Genomic DNA, 18,312 nt, shown 5'->3' with positions numbered 1-18,312 from the left:
TCTCACTCCCTGTTAAAAATTCTGGAATTTTCATTTCCAAATTTGGCAAAAAAATAGGGTCAGATCCATTTTTCTCCTAATCAAAGTCTACTCAAGTGCCCAAATGCCTACTTCATTTTACTTCTCAACCATATCCATTAGATAAAACTAGTAAGCATAATAAGAAATCGATTGAAGAATGCTTGCTTTCCATCTTCAAACTCATAATTTCTGAATTAATGATAGTTCTCTGTGATATATGAAAGCTTTTCCTTTGTTTTATGATTTGGTGTGAAGTTATGAAACCCTGCATTGTGCAGGCTTACTCCTGGCAAGAACCAGCTATGAGAAATGTCACTGATTAAAACATGCATATTTTGTTTCCTAATGATTACTTTGTTCTGATAACATTTTGAAAGCTTAATGAACTGTGGTACTTCTTAGCCTAGTAATTAGTAGCGACTTAGAAATAAGAATTAAATATGTTTCTACTGGAAAGTCCAGGTCAGGGCTGAATAAGAAAAAATGAGTTTATCAACTCCAGGTGCAGTTTCTTCTATGAGAACTAACATTAGAGCGTTGCTCAGTTGAAGTACACAGGAAGTTTTATACCAGGTCAACTTTTATCGGAAGAAGCAAAGTCCAATTCATAAAAGTATCCCTACACATGCACTTATATGCCCATGGCCATCTAAGTATTAGTGAAATATTAATCAGATTTGGGTTTTTGCAGATGTAACTTTGTTGTTTTCAGGTGGCAGACTGTCTCACTCCTTTCCTATCCTGAGCTATTGAAAGTGAGTAGGCTAAGCAGCAGGAATGGGAATGGGGAGAAAGCATATGTTCCTCCATTTCTGCAAAGTTTTTTTCCACATCTTTTCTCTAATTCCCTACCACTGATCTCTTTAGTGAATTTCCACTCCTCCCATGGAGTGGCCTCTGGACCCCTATGGAGGGAATTGAAATGGTGATAAAGCTTATGTGAAAGTTTATATATCTGCAAGGCAAGGTTGTAGGAAAGACAGTATATTTTATTAGAATAATTCATACAGTTGGGAAAAAAACAGATAGCTTTTGGGCATACAAGCCCTTCTTCAGTTCTGTGGAACATGTGCACACATTTTGTTGAATAATTTCAGTTTCCATCTACTGAAGTAGTGCTCACCATCCATGGTTAACTTAAACATGCCTTTAGCAAAGAACATGAATTCTTTTGAAAAACCCTAAATAAAACTGAGAAACGTTGTATGGAAATGACTTTTCTTTTTAAAGTCTCTGAAAGGTAGGTACAAGTTGAAGATTGCAGCATGCTGGGTATTCTTTAGGGTACATGCACAGGGTACATGCAATCTGTGTATACTCTGCAGTTTTCCTCTTATAGCCATAAGTATGCCTTAGTTTTCACATCATGGAGCAACTCTTGAATGTAGAGTTTGCTTCAAACAGTGGATTTCTTCACTGGGATTATTAGTGGATGCCAGTTCTAACTGGAGGTTAGCAGCATTCTCAGTGATCCAAGTTAGGACTGTATTAAGGAGCTACAGCATATCACATTGGCCATGAGACATTCATCAGGGGATAACTACTAGCAGCTATAGACCTGGGCCAAATTCAAATGAATAACCTACATGTGAAAGGCCATGTATCATGTTCAGTGAGCCATTCTGCTGCCTGAAACTGTGGACTTAGTGATCCAGGACTAAATTAAACAGAAACAGTCCAATGAATGTCCAATTTTACTCAGTCATCCAAATATATTAAGATATTACAGCACTGTGGAGAGATATACTGTGGTTGAGATAGTTGTGACTGTTAATTTTCAGCCTTGTTGCTAAAGGACATTCCTCTGGAAATGATTACAAAGATGTAGGAAAGCATTATTTGAAAGACAATTACTTTTATTTAACTCCAGACTGAAAGTCAAAGTAATTTATGATGTTTGTAACTGTTTGATGTTATTTCTATAAAATGTGTTTCCTTCCATAAACAGGAACAAAATACATTCGCATAGCAGTGTCAAAGAATTATTGCAAATCTGGCTTGGTTCTTCTTTTTAGACAAAACATAACAGCATAATAGTGTGATGATGATCTGGGTAGCTTTCTGGTCAATTTTAGTTTTTCTTCTTAAATATCTGATGGCACACCTGGTCTTCACATGTCAGTTCCTACAGTAGTAAAACAATTAGTAAGTATATAGTGGTAAAAGTTTATTTTGCATACACAGCAGATCCCACCAGAAATTACTGCAGCTGAGCCACGGCATTAAAAAGATACACTTATGAAAAAGAGAACAGAAAGAATATTGTATTTTATGTAATCAATCAGCAGGCACACATCACATGTTGCAGTAATTAGATTTTGACACTTGAATTGAGCTCTAAGAAGAATAAACATGAAAAATGCATAAAAATTGCTCTTTAATGCAGGGCTTTTTCATGCTCTGTTATTGAAACAATATACTGTTATAGTTTATAATTCACATGTTACCTCATAATTCATGAGAAGCAATGAAACAAGGAAATTAAAAAACAAATGGAGGATGCTTTAAAAAGATGAGGACATGTGCTTCAGAGATGTGCCCTGCCATTTTTCAAGGGCCAGAACAATACACCATTTTTGCCCAGTGTTGCAGCTGACCTCTTAAAGGTTGTCACACCTGCACATTGCAATGAAGTCAGTTTGGTTAGTCTTCTGATAAGCCAGCCTTCCTGTGCCAAATAAGACTTTGAAGTGAGCTGAAACTGGCCTTTTGGCCAGCAATTGGCCAAACCCACAAGAGAGTTTCTGAAGACTGTTCTAAGAATCTACTTGGTCTGTCTGTTCCACCAGTCAGCCTGAATCCTGGTGCCAGCATGAAGAAACTTTGTTAGGTCAGTTTTTGAATATGTGTTAAAATAGGGTTGAAAAAGTGTACTGGACAGTTGGATTTTAGTTAGGTGGCAGAGAGTGTTTTTTAATTCATTACTTTGACCTTTCAAGCATACATACTTGAGGCAATGTGGCTGCCTATACCAACTATCTGTAGGGTAAACTTGTGAAGGAGTAGATATCTGGATGCAAATCATGAGATAGAACAATGAGGTCTGCTCCATAATCTTTCTGCACCCACCTATTGCACCATCCAACGTTATCATGCCCATTTCTTGATTGCTTTCCCAAGAAACTCTGGAATCATTATCATTGTGTATCTATTATTTTGAAATATTTCTGGACTTCACTGACTGCTTATTTCCTGCACAGACTCTTCTGGCCTCTCTTGGACTCACCTCATTTATCTTTGGGCTCCAGCTTACTAACTCAGATGTTTGAATGTTTTGACTTTTTAATTGTACTAGCACAAAATAATTGCAGTGTAGGTCGTTTGCAGGATCCTCTTGAGTATCCAGAGGTTTCTGATTTGTATTATAGCATCGTAAGCTAAAATTTCATAGTGCCTTTTTCAGAACAAAAATTAATATTTTTCTTGCAATCTGTCTCATGCTTGTTTGTTTTTTGTTTTTTGTTTGTTTGGGATTTTTTTTTTTCTACCAGTGATTATATAAGAACAAGATGATGTTAGAGGTGCAATGTAACAAGAAGGGTTAATAGCTGGAGGGCAGTGGACTGGAGCAAAAAAACCACTCTAGGGTTATGACTTAATTGGGAGCAGGTGGAAAGAAATTGAGCATTCCTGAGTTGTAGCAGAGGGGGGGATTTCCTTAGAGTTCAGAGATCAGAGCTGTCTAAATAAAGACGGTTCTAACTAGAACAAGTAACAAACCCTTTGAAATGGAAAAACTGTACTTGTTGCAGTCTCAGTAGCCTGCTATGTATCTGTATAGCAGCCCTTACCAGATGCAGTAGGTCTCCTTCAATCCAGTGCTTCCAGCCCCTGTTTTTCTTTTCACCTTTCTGAACACATACCAGTTTGTCACCATCCCACGTCACTAGTGTCTGCATGAATCAGATAATTAACTCAGATATTTTAACGAGAAGTTTATAATTACATGAAAACAAGCTCAATCAAACAATGAGAAGACACAGCTACAGTTGCTTCCTACCATTTCCCATCTTCCTCCTAAAAAACCCCAAAACAACCATTCAACCAAAACCTGAAAGTGTTCAAGATGACAAGAGCGTTTTGATGTGAAGCTTTTACAGTGCTTTGTTGTCATTTCCATGTATTTCTTCACATACACGAATATAAAGTGTTCATACTAACTAGTGAATTGCCGAGTGAATTAATAGAGTCTTGTGCAATGTATGCAAATTGTATTTTTCCTTCTTGCTGTCTACAGCCATTAATAAAAAGATTATAAGGTTTCATGAGTGAAGGCCTGGGGGCTTATACCAACTAATGCTGTGCTAACACCTTTTCTAGCTCTGCATAAAATAACAAGAGGAGGTATATATTAATATCATCTCATGCAATAAATTTATTTATATATTTTCATGCACTTTCACAAAAGACCTTTAAAGAAATATGATCATAAGCTGGACAACATGCTCTAGCTGACCTGCTTGAGCAGAGGGGTTGGACTAGGTGATCTCAAGAGGTCCCTTCCATCCTCAACCATTTCATGAGTTGGTGTGATTCAGAGTCTGTCACTAATAAACAGGGTATTGGGTATGCTGATTCTTTTCCAGGAGCAGGACCATTTCTGTAAGGAAGAGTTCTCTTTACAGGCTAAATTCTCTACTGAGATGCGCTACAGTACATTCAAAGCAACTTTGAATTGTTCTAGATTTGAACCATTGTACTTTGGGGAGACATTTAACCATTTATCATAGGCAAATCCTCATCAGAGACCAGTTACAGTCACTGGAAGTTCAGTTATTAAAAAGCTCCAAGAGTATTGGGAGCTTAATTCATTTTCTAGTTTAGCACTGGATGATATATTTCTCTTATGAGGGAGCTTTCTATTAATAACGAGACAAAACTAATTCCATTTCATTTAACTTCTTTCTTATTTACAGAATTTTTAAGCTACATGCTCTTTAAAGTATCCATGCCCTCTTTACATTTAAATGTTGCCTAGCAGTTTTATTACCTTCATCTAACTTCAATGTGTTTAAGGCATTGTTTTGTTAATAAAGTGACCAGAAAATTCTTTTAGAGCAGTCCAGAGAATAATGGAATGACATGCTTCCTTTTTCCTTCTCCTCTTGTTAGAAACAAATGATATAATTTGTTTAGAAAAGAATATTAGGCAAAAATGATTAAACCACGGAGGGTTATAGTTGTACAAGCTGTGTTTCCTTCCTTCCTTCCATCCAAATAATTGATAATGAAGAGGAGAGTCTGCAGGTGAAATGATTTTTCACAGAAAGGCAATGGCTTTGATAGTGCTCAAGAGCACTAGAGGAGCATTAGTCTATGGATTTAAGGAGTGATGCAACTAATGAGTCCTTAGATCGTTAGTAATGCCTTCAAGTGATCTAAAGAGATGTGGGAGCAATGTTTTAAAGCATAAACTCTGTCACAGGAATATGTCCCACCCAGTGCTCACTGGAGGAAGTGATAGGAAGAAAATTTAGAGATAGGGATATTCAAGATACTGGGAAGAAAAAGGGTCATATTATTTGATGGCTTGCAGTACTGTGATTGAGAAATAATTTGGAAGAAATCATAGGAATTACACTGCACAAAGTTAGCTTGAGAATGAAAAATGATCCACAGTGCATAAACAATGTCTTCTGTTAAATTTGTGCCACTCCAGTGAAAGATGATGTGAGTTCAAATGTAAACATGTCCTTTATGCTGCCAATTTCCTGTGGCAATTGCCAAAACAAAACAGGTCTTGTTGACAGTGAGCTTTGATCTCAGCTTCTCAGAGTTTGGCGACAAGTTCTGAAACCTTCTTTATTGAGAAGATACTGATGGAAAGGACAGCATGTATTTGGAGAAGAGCAAGAGAACTGAGAGCTGAGTGAAAGAACTGTGGTAATTGGCAGAAGAGTTAATGGGTAGATTCAGTGAATGATGACAGTGACACAGGTGATGCAAGAGTAGCAAGACTCTGAAGGGGACAGTCAATGGAAATTTAAGATCTACTGGCTTTTCTACCTTTGAAAATATTGCTTAAGTACTTTAGGGGTGAGAAGAGAGTAAAACAGAAGCAGTATTGATACAGAAACATGAAGCTGAATTCAGTAAGTGAATTTAATTAGTGCTCATATATATTCTTTTACTCACTGACTTCCCTGATACAGTCTTGTTTGAATGCCTCACAGGAACAGACTTACTAGTTGACTCTGTCTGTCACAGGAGGTAGGGCATGGGCTAACACACAGTATGGTCCTTGATTCAAATGTTACTTGTCCACGTACATCACTGAAAGGTGTCTGAACCTATGCCCACAGTTTCCTAGGGGTATTTTGAGCTCAAGTTACTCCTATAATCCTAAGAATATTAAAGCATGCACTGCTGGGCCTCCTTGCCTGTCTACCACTGCCAATAGGCCTGCCCCCAGAATCAGTGATAGCTTTGGCTCACGTTTTTTTCTTGTCCCTTCTTGAAGCTCCTTTAAGGTTAATAGCTGAGTGCAGGTTTATTTTTAACAGTGTCCAACTGTTACACTGTCCAACTGAAGTTGAGCAGACTCAGATTAAAAATACTATGTGAACCTAGCCATTCAGAACTGAAAATTTACATTGACATAGAGGAAGTCCTAAATTCAAAGTGATGAATTTACAGTTTCATTAAGGAAGATAACACTGGTAAAAATACAGTTTTGCTACTTTCTAAATACATAAAGGTGTATCATAGAAAAGCTGGAAAAATCCCCTGCTAGAAAAACATGTAATTAATGACTGTCCTCACATATCTGAATAACCATCCTGATTTGCATTTATAATAAATGCTTGTAGCAGGAAAGAAAACTGTCTCAAGATGCAAATTATTTCTGCTTTTTAAAAATCCTGTCCTGTCTGTAAAATATAAGAGATATATAAAGGGATATAAAATAAATTTTATATTTAATATTTTATAAATATAAAATAAGGGATATAAAATAAAATATATAAAATATAAAAATTCAGCTGATTTTTGGAACTGCTCACTTCTGGTGCTGACTGTGGTGTAAACAGATATCAGGTAGCAAATTTTTACCTTTACCACTCGGTTATCCAGTCCCTTGGTATGTTCTTCAAACTCCACTCCCACAGTGTAATCCAGTTCATAGTTTCTGAAAGTACTGATTGTTTTTGTTTTAAAATTATTTCCATCTTGAATAATCTCCTTTGTTTGTTTCAAGTGTTTTGCAATCTTACGAGTCGCAAAATCAATATCTGCCAAAAACCAGAAGAGAGTATCACAATGAAAATTCCAATATTTGTTACCAAAAATAAAAACCTACAGCACTTATATTTACATATAGTAGAAATTATAGTTCCACAAATGATGGTTTTACCTGCAACATTTTGCAGAGAAAAAGATAATTTCAAATAAAAATAATCTTGTGTTTGCAAGTAGACTTTCAATTTGAGGATCTTCCACTGATTATAAATTTATTTATTAACAGGATATCTGTGGGAATGTTGTGAGCAGAGCTACAACATACAACCAGTAGTGAATAGATGCTGGCATGTTAAATCACCTGAATCTCCATTTTTTTGGGAGAATGTGAAACAACAGGAGCTATTAAGACTGACCATTGCCTTTTTGGCCTCACTCACACACAAAGCAGTGGGATATCAGGAGTGCTATTATCATCTTATGCTTCGGAGCCCTTGCCTTTTCTAAGCATGCAGTGTAAATCATGTAGCTCTTAGGCATATGAGGGTACTGGTATGTGTCCTGCAGGGTTACAAATGTTGGCCATCCCCAAAAGAAGCATCTCAGAATAATATTCCCTTTCAGAAAATAAGCATGTTAGAATGAGTATGTAATCAAGGGGATTTTGGCATGTTACTTTTATGATGAACCTGTAGTCTGTGGGAGTATACAAGAGGTTAATTAATTAATTTAAAAATAATGAAAATTATACTAATGAATAAAAAAGAAACAAATAAAAGCCTGACATCCATTATTGTTAGACAGCAGACACAGGAATAAATCATAGTTTAGATGGGAAAGGGAGACAAATTCAAAGTCAAAAGTCAAGAAAGTATCAAACTACAGCATTTGACAGTTCCTGTTTAATATTCTGTCAACATTTTATGCAATACTGATCTCCTTAACATCCTTATTTTGTTCATGATGAAGACTAACATTATAATGTAAACAACTGCTTGCAACTGAATGCATTGAAAGTTACCAAAAGGAGAATATATATTACTATGATGACAGTTTGCCCCAGACAATCCACCTAATGCCAGCTGCATTACCATCTGCAATAAATATTTCTGACCAGCTGGCAGTGAATCTTATTATGGTGCTATATGCAAATGAAATAATCTCACATGTTTCTGCAAGAGATTGAAAAATGGTTTTGATTTGTTAGCCGTCCTTTAGTGGTTTTGCATGTGAGTTAATCATTGTCAGCTCAGCAATGCCACGTACTAATGGAGCCCTTTTTCTTTTGGTAGATTCATTATACTACTTGTGAAGTACTAATCGAGTTGAGTAAGAGGATTGGCTTGAAAAAAATTGTGACTTTTTAACATGGGGAATAATGTTCTTGTTCAGTATTTATATTCAAGACTTCCTGGGTATATTTTATCTGCTGTGGTAGATTAAAGGTATCTCTGGGTCTGATTTATAGCCAAGTAACATAAAATTTAGTTCTCTCTGAGGAAAAAAAGTGTCTAGACTTCTAAAGAAATGCTATTTCTGTCTAATATATTAGTCTTGTAGCTCCTGGAGAAAAATCAGGGGAGGTTTTATTAAAGCATGTTTTTCATAACTGCATTTTGAACAATACAAGCAATAAAAATGATATATTGTTCTATTACAGTAGATTAAAATACTTTGTAACATGTTTATGATAAAATCAAAGTTTCTGGCTTAAAGGGCAAAACTATTCTTTAATTAAAGTATAGAAATGCATATACATTAATTAAAAGAATGGATGAATTTTAAAAAACCAAAATCTCAGTGTGCTTTCAACCTGAGCACTTTAATGCTTCAAATATCGACCACATGTAAAATTGTGAGAAACAGAGCAGAAGAATATCTTTTCACCCTTTCCATGTAATTTCTTTCCATTCTGAGAATCACCTATAGCCATATGTACCTTTGCATTGTTTTTGGTGTTGTTTTTTTTTGCTAATACATTGGCAGTTTTTAATTAGTATAACTTATAGTATATATAGGATGTATACACAAAAACCCATGATGTGCTTATGAAGGGCCAGATCCAGACAACTGGTGCAAATAGCTCCTTCACCCCAGCCAGTTGCTGGTATTCCTATTCGGAAAGTAGTTTGAAAATTTTATCAGAAAGTTAAGTGAGTACCTATCTAGTACAGTCTGTCCAGGGTAGGCAATGAATCGAAGTCTTTCCCAGGAAAAATACATCTATATTGTATTCCTTATTCTAATACATTCTTCCTCTTGCTTTGTTTCAGGCTATTAAGTGGGTCAAGTTCTTTTATTGTTCTTTACATGAACTGTTACTACCTTTTTTTAAGCAGGCTTCCCAGTATTGGATGCCTGTAGTCCAGACCCCACTGTAGACTGAATCCATCCATTTTTCTCCCAATTTCCATGGGGATACATAAGATCAGAAAAGGATCAAAAATCCACTTGATTTAATAATAACAAAGTCATAATTTATCCACTGACTGAAATGGTTCTAAGGATGCCACTGATATGCAATGAGGAACTGCTGTAGACCAGTTCATGCTAGCATTTATGGTACAAAAAGAATTATAAAATTGGAAAATGTATTACTTATTATAAAAGGATCAGAATATAAGGATGATAATAATTAAAGTTTATTTTAAAGCTGATAAAATTAATATTTGTATTATGACAGTTAGACACTAAATTCTTATTGAATTTGAGTGAAAATCACAGTTTAAATTCTACAGTGGATAAATTAAAATTCAAAGAAATGCATGTTATTAACAACTGGTATCCTTTTCCCTGACATTTTTCCTGAATTTAAGACAAGCACAAGTGAAATGTTACAGATTAACTGAAATAAACAATACAAGAATCTCATCCACTGATACCCTGGAAGGGAAGAAAGGAACAATAATGAGATGGTCACTACAACCAAGATATCACCATGATTACAAATCCTTTTGGAAAGGAAATAAGTGCACCACAATTTTTAATTTACATCCTAAAAAACAAGGAAGGAATTAACCTAAAAGTAGAGAGATCTTTATCAAGATAATTATCAAAAGAGAGTTATTAAATATGATGAAATTTATCACTACAAAGCAAGGCAGAACTAGAGCAGGATGACCATCATTGACTGGTGGTCAGAGTAACACCCCACAAAAGTAGGTCAGGCCTTGGAGCAAATTGCTGAGACAGGACTGAAGCACAGCCAAAGCAGAGAGAATTGGGCTAGAGGCAAGAATTGTAGGTAAGATCAGAAGCTGAGGCAGGCAGTGAGAGAAGCCTGAGGTAGACGCAGATGGCCTGGAATAGTCAATTTGTGACAGCTAGGAGTTGACTTAAGTATCATCCAGACCAACAGGCCCCATGGCTCACTTGCAGTTTAGCAGTGTTTAATTAGCAATGTTTAATTAGCATTGTTTAATGCTGAAATCACATTTCAGTTGCATATAAAGTAGTAATTATTCTTTATGCATAACTGTCAAACCCCAGCACTCAAATCACTTCAGTTAGTGTGTATGTTTCTCCTGAAATTCATGATATTGTCTTAACCATTCTTATTTTTTAAAAATGATTTCTTTTTGTACCTCGCAGATGTATGTGTATAGTATTTACAGACTTTCCTAGTGTTATTGAGCTTTTCTCCATAAATGCAAAAGCTAAAAACTATGGATAGTGAAACTTGCCTTTCTCTCTTAAGAGAGTTGAAGCTTTGAGGAAATTATAGCTATTTTTAATTGTTGTTGAATAATGGTGAGAGTTTATGTGATTTTGCGTATTTCTTCTATTTCAATCTGAACAGCTAAACAAATTAGGGTTAAGGTTCTTTGATGAGAGTAAAACTAGTAGAAAATCAGTTAAAGCATCACATTTTTCATCTCAGTTAAGGATTTTGTGGTAGTTATCCCTAAGTCAGTCACTAGTGTGGATATTGAGAATTACTTGGAAATTTTTAGATTTAATTACCTGATTACCTTCCATGTGTTAGACTCTTCTTCTTAACAAGTATATTTTCTTAGCTTGTGGAAGATGGCTATACAGTGTACTCATTGATTTTGAATCACTGAATTGTTTTTATTATCTACATCTTTACAAGTCAATATTTTGGAATCTGAGCAAACAAGTTCTTTAGATCTCCATTAACTTGATACAACACCTTTTGAACAAAGCAAAAGAAGCCACAAGTGTGATCTTGACTTCTGATGAAAAGTGCAAGGTACTTTGACCTGAAAAAGCATCAGCATCACTGTTTATCAGCATCACTGTTACAGTGGTGTCAGCTACTGTAGAAAGGCAGAGAAATAAGAAGAGCAAATGCTGAACAGGAGATAGAAATCAATGACCACTAGATAGAAAACAATGAGACATCCGGGAATGAGAAGTGCATAGAGACCCAGTTAGGCTCCTGAGGGCTATCCATTGTAAGCATAAAAATAAAATACAGGTTTGATTTTTGCCACATGCTAATTTATGATTCAGTGCCAGACAGACTCCTCCAATCTAGGTCATATTAGCCAACTCTAATGACTACTTTTCTTGTGTAAGTTTTATAGACATCATGTGTCGTAAGGAAACAACGGTCCTTTATGCCCTTCATCTGTGATGTAGTAGAGCTGGAAGAAGATTCCCGATTCTAAAGAATACACTTCTCATGCATGTATAAATTTAACTCCCATATTTTTTGTTGTTTTTGGAATGCAGCTATGTTAGTGCAGTGGTGGAAAGGTGATAACTGTTCTTTCAATGCCAATCCAGAGTGTACTGAAGAAATTCTCAAGGAATGTTGATGTCTTCTATTATTTCTTCTTTTCAGCCAATTAAAGATCTACATTTTTGCTAACCTAAGTAGAGGAAGGATTTCCTGCACACTACTTGCATAATCATAATGACCTGGAGAAAAGTTTGTGCCTTTATGAGAACAAAAATGCTTGAAAGGCAATTTATATTGAAAATAATAGGTGCAGCAAAAGAAGACATTTCTCTCATAAAATTATCTCCAGTCATTACAAAAATTGAGTCTGTCAGTGTGGAGAAAAATAAATCTACAAACAACATAAACTTGATCTTAATATGAACTGACAAGGATATTGCTGACATTCAGTTAACAGTGTTTTGGTATTCTAGCATCTACAAAGAGTATGCTTAATATCCTATACAATGGATACAAAAACTGTAGCTATCAGGCTTCTAATGATAAAGCAGCTAACAAAGCAGTAAGTGAAAGTTGCCTAAAGAGCAGAACATCTCTTTTGCATGTACACGTATACTGTTGTCGTCAACGATGGTTGTAGCAAAGTGAAATTAAGCTTAGTTAACCATGTAAACATATGTTCAAGAAATCCTGTGACCTAAATCGGCTTGCTGTGTAAGGATGATTCCCACAAAAATTGTCAGAAATATCTGCCCATTTATCTTTAAATGTTTTTAAAGGCTTTTATCACTTTTACCATGCAACTGGTACATATAATGTCTACTAGTTCAAAGTACTAATTAAGTACTAAATACTGTTGTTGCTTTAGTGATATAGAAGATCCTATTCCTCTTTAACAGAGCCAACAAATTTGTGGCTTGACTGTTACAGTACATATACACCAGGAATAAAAAAGAGCTTCTGTATCTGAAAGCCTGTTTTTTTTTTTTTCTCTCATCTGTATCTGTTTTTTCATTTATCTAAATAAAGACTAATATCTTTGGCTACAAGTCTTCTTTTGCTTATATACTTAGATCATTGTAATTATAAGTACATTACAATTACTTGATTTTTAATGTGATTGGCAGAAACCCTTATGCCACAACACACATTACAGAAGTAGTCTTATTAATTTTTAGAAGGATTTTACTTATAATTGAAACATTTTATCTCTATACAGTTAGTATTTTTTTCATTTACCTAAAGCAACCATGTAGCCTTCAAAGTTTTCATTAGTTTCCATTTCCCACGTCCCATTGTAATCAGCAGGCATGGTGGCAAGAGCTTAAAACCAACTTCAGATCAAAAGGTGAGGCTGGAAACAGGATCTGCTAAGAGAATGTTTTATACACCTTGTCATATCTTTCTTTATAAGGTTTATGGTTTTCTAGATAATACAGTTTAAGGGTCAGAGTGATAACCCTAGAAAACTTTGCCTTCATTAACAAAGTTCAGTTAACAGCTGGCAGACAAGGAACACTTTCTGAAATATGTGGTAACACAGGATATGATTTTACAGTGACCTTTGTAAAGAACTACTAGCTGTTATGGGATACCTTTGAAATATATTGAACACAGTGGCAAATTGTACAACCCAGTTAAAGTTTCCAAGGTGAATTTTCTTTTTCAGTTCCTTTCTGTGTGTCACATTTCCCTATGAAGAACAAATCTTACAGAGCTGACACATCCAGAACTCCCATTTAAAATTGATGGAAGTCTTGAATGTGCAACAAATGCAAAGCAGGGCAGAAAAAGGAATATTTCTGTTGAAAATGTTTTTGTTTTCCTTTGATTTTCAAAATATCTATATACCAATAGCTGCACTTATACCAACTGCACTTCCATATTTTTGTTTTAATTTAACAGCAAGTTTAGCAAATGTAAAGTAAATCGAAATCAATCATAATTAGTATCAATCCTACCCTAAAAATGATTTTTTAATTACTCTGAAACATAGCAGTTTGTGTTAGAAAGATATTTTTCATCCATTGTTGAGGGGAAAAGCACAGATTTCAGTTGTGCAAATAAGTTCAGACTGTGTCTGAATGGAGAATTTGGATGTGTATTATCAGAATTTAAAGTAAGCACTAAAAGCAAATTAATATAAGTTAAGGTTTTAAATTCTTTGGCTTTAATTAGTCAAGATAAATTACAGATGGCTCTACAGATAGAATAATTGAAGTGATCAGGATTCCAAAACTCCTTCCTTTTCTTTCTCTCTCTTTTTTTAAATGGGAATATTACTAAAAATTTTACTAGAAAAGTATTAAGGTCTAGAAGTCCAACTCAAAAATAAGTAAATTGAAGTGTTACTGATCTTCCAAAGTTTTCTGTATGCTTTCACTTTGTTAAAATTTAGTGTAAAATTCCACAAATGCTGAAAAATTATACAGGGATTAAAAAAGAAAAAACTAAAAAAAGTTGAGAGTTTCTGGGAGCTGAGTTCTTAAAATGCCTTTGTGTGATAATTAAGGACCTAATTTAAGAGAAGGAAAAGAAGTATCTTGATCTATACTTACAGGAGATACGAAGAGGGTTTTCAATCAGGCATCGGAGAAAGGCTCAAGGAACTGCAGTGACTGAAAGTTGAAGTTAGGTGAATTCCTGTATGAATGCACATAGGAAGATATCTGCATTCTTAACTGTAGAGTATAGTTTGTCTATAGACCAGTTTTCCCATGGAAATTGGTAATCACTGTTTGAAATCCTTAAATAGGTGGAGGGTGCCTTTCTAAAACATATGCCTCATTTCAAGCATAATTTATTGGCCTGAACACTTCTACTTGTTTTTGCTTTCACTATAAGAATTTCTAGATGAAACACTATGAGTGATGTTATGTTGAAAGTGAAATTTGAAAATCTTTGTGCTTAAAACATTGTTCTGTAGTGATATTATGTAACATTTAGGCAATATGTTTGATTTTACATATCTTTGAGTACTTTCTTTCTTAGCCTCCACATTGCATCAACATTAATAAATACGTTTGCCCTAGTTTCAGCTGGGATAGAGTTAACTGTCTTCCTAGTAGCTGGTATGGTGCTATGTTTTGAGTTCAGTATGAGAAGAATGTTGATAACACTGATGTTTTCAGTTGTTGCTAAGTAGTGTTTAGACTAATGTCAAGGATTTTTCAGCTTCTCATGCCCAGCCAGCAAGAAAGCTGGAGGGACACAAGAAGTTGGCACAGGACACAGCCAGGACAGCTGACCCAAACTGGCCAACAGGGTATTCCATGCCAGGGGATGTCACATCTAGTAGAGGAACTGGGGAGTGGTGGTGGGGAATCACCGCTCGGGGACTAGCTGGGTGTAGATCGGTGGGTGGTGAGCAATTGCACTGCGCATCATTTGTACATTCCAATCCTTTCATTATTGCTGTTGTCATTTTATTAGTGTTATCATTATCATTATTAGTTTCTTCTTTTCTGTTCTATTAAACTGTTCTTGTCTCAACCCACGAGTTTTACTTCTTTTCCCGATTTTCTCCCCCATCCCACTGGGTGGGGGTGGAGTGAGTGAGCGACGGCGTGGTGCTTAGTTGCTGGCTGCAGTTAAACCACGACAACATTATTATTATTATGATTTATACATTTTATGTATATACTAAAAGATTCTATAAAACCAAGAAAAATAAGAGGTTATAATTCCCAAGTCAACAACTCGCAACCACTCAAAATCAGCTGTGTAAGCAACATCAGTTCCCTTGTGCACATGCATAATAATCTTTAAGTACATTATCACACTGTTTTTCCAACTGGAATTTATTCTCTCCTTCAGTATACTAAAGGGTTGATGTCCAAATTATGAGCAAGTAGTCAGTGTTTTACCTTATATCTCCAAATGCCTAGTGGTGGATTTATGAGGGATGAATCAGACTGAATGTCTACAATCACCTTCTAAAATCAGAGCATATGCTAGAAGCTCATGGTGAGAGATTTTATATGCTCACTTATTTTAATTCTGAGGTAGTTTGCTTCCTATATAACAGTCATTTTGGTAAGATGCGGAAGTGACTGAAACTGGATCATGTGATGATCAATGATTAACGTCCATTAAGAACTAATAAATAGATGGTTCTATTGCTGTAGATATGCAGAGCTAGGCACATTCAGAGAAAATTAATTATGAGATGAGAACATCCTTTACATATAAGACCATAATTAATTAACAGCATACACATACAATTGTACAGGTTTACACAATGATGCTTTGTTTATGCTCATCCCTTATTATTTGTTTAAATAACTTTTTTTTTAGTGTGTGCATTATTTAAACTCCATATTAGGAATTCTCTTAGCATGTGTTTATCCATCAGCCTGAAATAGCTCTTTTGAGCCTTTTCAGGTAAATATGCAACTAGGAGGTTTACAGACACTAAATTTAACCAATCAAAGAACTGGTTAAGTAGGGAATTAATAAAACGTGAAATATTGAATTGACAGAGTTCTGTGATGCTTCATGAGCTTTTAAAGAACGCTGTGTTAAGGTCCACAAAGAGAATTTTCAGTTTTTAAATCAGTATCTTTATAGGCTGTAAAGCCTCTACCACATTCAAACGCCTGCCTAAATCATATGGAGCCAAGAGACAGTATAGATGCTGTTAACACATTTTTTTTTAAAGCCCTATGTGGATAATTTTAAGTCTGCAGATCACTGACCCAGTGTATCCTCAGCGTTCTCTTGGGTCTGTGCCTTGCTAGTATACTGACCTGCCTCTCGTCACATTTCAGCTTTAAAATTTTGACTTACTATCCACTTCAAATCTTAGAAATTATTCTATTTGCTCTGTGTTTATTGTTTATATACTACATACATAAAGACAAACTCTCAAAATGGCAAAACAATATTTCCTTCCTATTCCATGAGTGTAAGTTTTGGGAAATGAAGATAAGGTGCCCTCTCCTAATGGTCATGATTATTTTGTTCGCAGCATCCTTTCCTTGCAAGACCACCAGTAAAATCACTAGGGCTGCCATGTATAGCATGTATTGAACCCTGGGAAGGGAGGTGTCTTCCTCAGGTTTTCCAATATGTATGTTAAAAACCAAAGCGCTCAGCTCATAGCTGTGTGTCAGGTTTCAACCCAGGGATAAGTTTTATGGCTGAGTAGTAAGACCTTGGAAATAAAGCAAAGTCATGAAAAATCAGAAGACATTTGTTAAAAGCCCAAGTAACTTTTTCAGTCTTTACTTGTGTGTGAAGAAACAAAGATGGCTTTTCTTGTCTCTGTCCTACAAATTAATATTGATTAGTGGCAGTTTGAAACAAAGCATCTCATAAAAAGAGCCTAGACTGACAAGATAGAAAAGTGACACCCAAATGCTGTTTCTGTGGAGTGAGTCAGCAGTCATGGATGCTACTTCTAACACTTGCCTTCAATTCCTCTCACTGTATCTGAGACCTGCCCAGAAGAGAAATCCTATGTGGGAAGCTGAACAAAGTTCAGCATTCTTGCTATCTGAAAGAGCTGGTGGTGCACTTTCCTTGGGAAAGATTATGCTGTAAAGCACTGTCAGGAGCACTATATGAAGAACAGAGCTACTGGTCAAACAGAATTTTTTCTTTAAATCTTTCGGCATGGTATTTTGAAGAGACGGCAGCATGCTTCCCACTCTGTCCTTGTCTCATTTCATTTTCCTTTTAAATTATCTAATACTCATATATAACACACGAGAAAAATGCCTTGTACTCCCCCGATCAGCCCCTACACTCCTCATACTTGACAGCTGGGACTTTTGCCTATAGTTATTTGGTTGTTGTTTAACACATAGAAATATGGCAAGCTGCGTAAGGTGATCTTAGCAACTGAATTCCCCTGAAGGATTCAGACAGAAGCAGCATGGTCACAGACACCTATTATTATTTTTAACTTGTTAGGACATATGCACTCACTAGGTTTATTTTTATTTTTAAGAAAATTAATCACTTGAAATGTATTCAGTGATGGCTGCTACTGCAAAAACTGTCAGAGGTGCTATCTCACCAGGCTTGGGGCTCTGTTCAGCGCAAACACAAGTAGTCACATTATGACAACTAAAAGTAAGTTGGAGGGAGGCAATCCGCTTCTTGTCAGTGTGTGAGATGGCTTGCAGGCCTTGGGGATTCAGCTGGGTGAAGACAGTCATCAGCTACTGGGCAGAGAATTTCCTAAGAAGTGACAGGAGCAGTAGGAGAGACGTGGACAGCAGGAGAGGACAGAATCTAAAGGCATTATTTGCAAAATGGGCTCAGCAAATAGTATTTGATTGCCCAGTTGTTAATGGTTGCTCTCCCCCAATATCAAATGGCACTAAACTACCTTGGATATCCCTAGCTTATAAGCTTTCTTGCCAGTTCAGATACAACTAAGTATAACTAAGCCTACCTCAGTGTCTTGGAGTTAATTAGAGTTTTGACTTCTGACTCTTAAGCTTGCTTGCTTGTTCAGT

The 18,312-nt window shown here is 35.8% G+C and overlaps 1 protein-coding gene across 1 annotated transcript; it reads right to left on the bottom strand.

Annotated features, from left to right (window-relative positions):
* Positions 1-1,231: 1,231 nt before the first annotated feature.
* Positions 1,232-18,312, bottom strand: RBP2 (retinol binding protein 2). Its single transcript, XM_030028242.1, has 5 exons — positions 18,249-18,312; positions 13,085-13,215; positions 7,072-7,250; positions 3,813-3,914; positions 1,232-2,146 (listed from the first exon to the last, which is right to left on the bottom strand). Exons 2-5 carry the CDS (start codon positions 13,155-13,157, stop codon positions 2,093-2,095), a joined length of 408 nt encoding a protein of 135 aa, XP_029884102.1. The 5' UTR covers positions 13,158-13,215; positions 18,249-18,312; the 3' UTR covers positions 1,232-2,092.

This window comes from Aquila chrysaetos, chromosome 10 (genome assembly GCF_900496995.4).
Source record: "Aquila chrysaetos chrysaetos chromosome 10, bAquChr1.4, whole genome shotgun sequence".
Classification (NCBI taxonomy): Eukaryota; Metazoa; Chordata; class Aves; order Accipitriformes; family Accipitridae; genus Aquila; species Aquila chrysaetos.
This window is presented reverse-complemented; position numbering and strand designations above follow the sequence as displayed.

Excerpts from the sequence above, each read along its gene's own strand:
- RBP2 (XM_030028242.1), bottom strand. The coding sequence starts at position 13,157 with ATGCCTGCTGATTACAATGGGACGTGGGAAATGGAAACTAATGAAAAC. Across the intron at positions 3,915-7,071 it reads TGGATAACCGAGTGGTAAAG|ACACTAGTGACGTGGGATGG; the intron begins GTAAAAATTTGC and ends TGATTCATGCAG. Across the intron at positions 2,147-3,812 it reads AAGGAGACCTACTGCATCTG|GAACTGACATGTGAAGACCA; the intron begins GTAAGGGCTGCT and ends TTACTACTGTAG.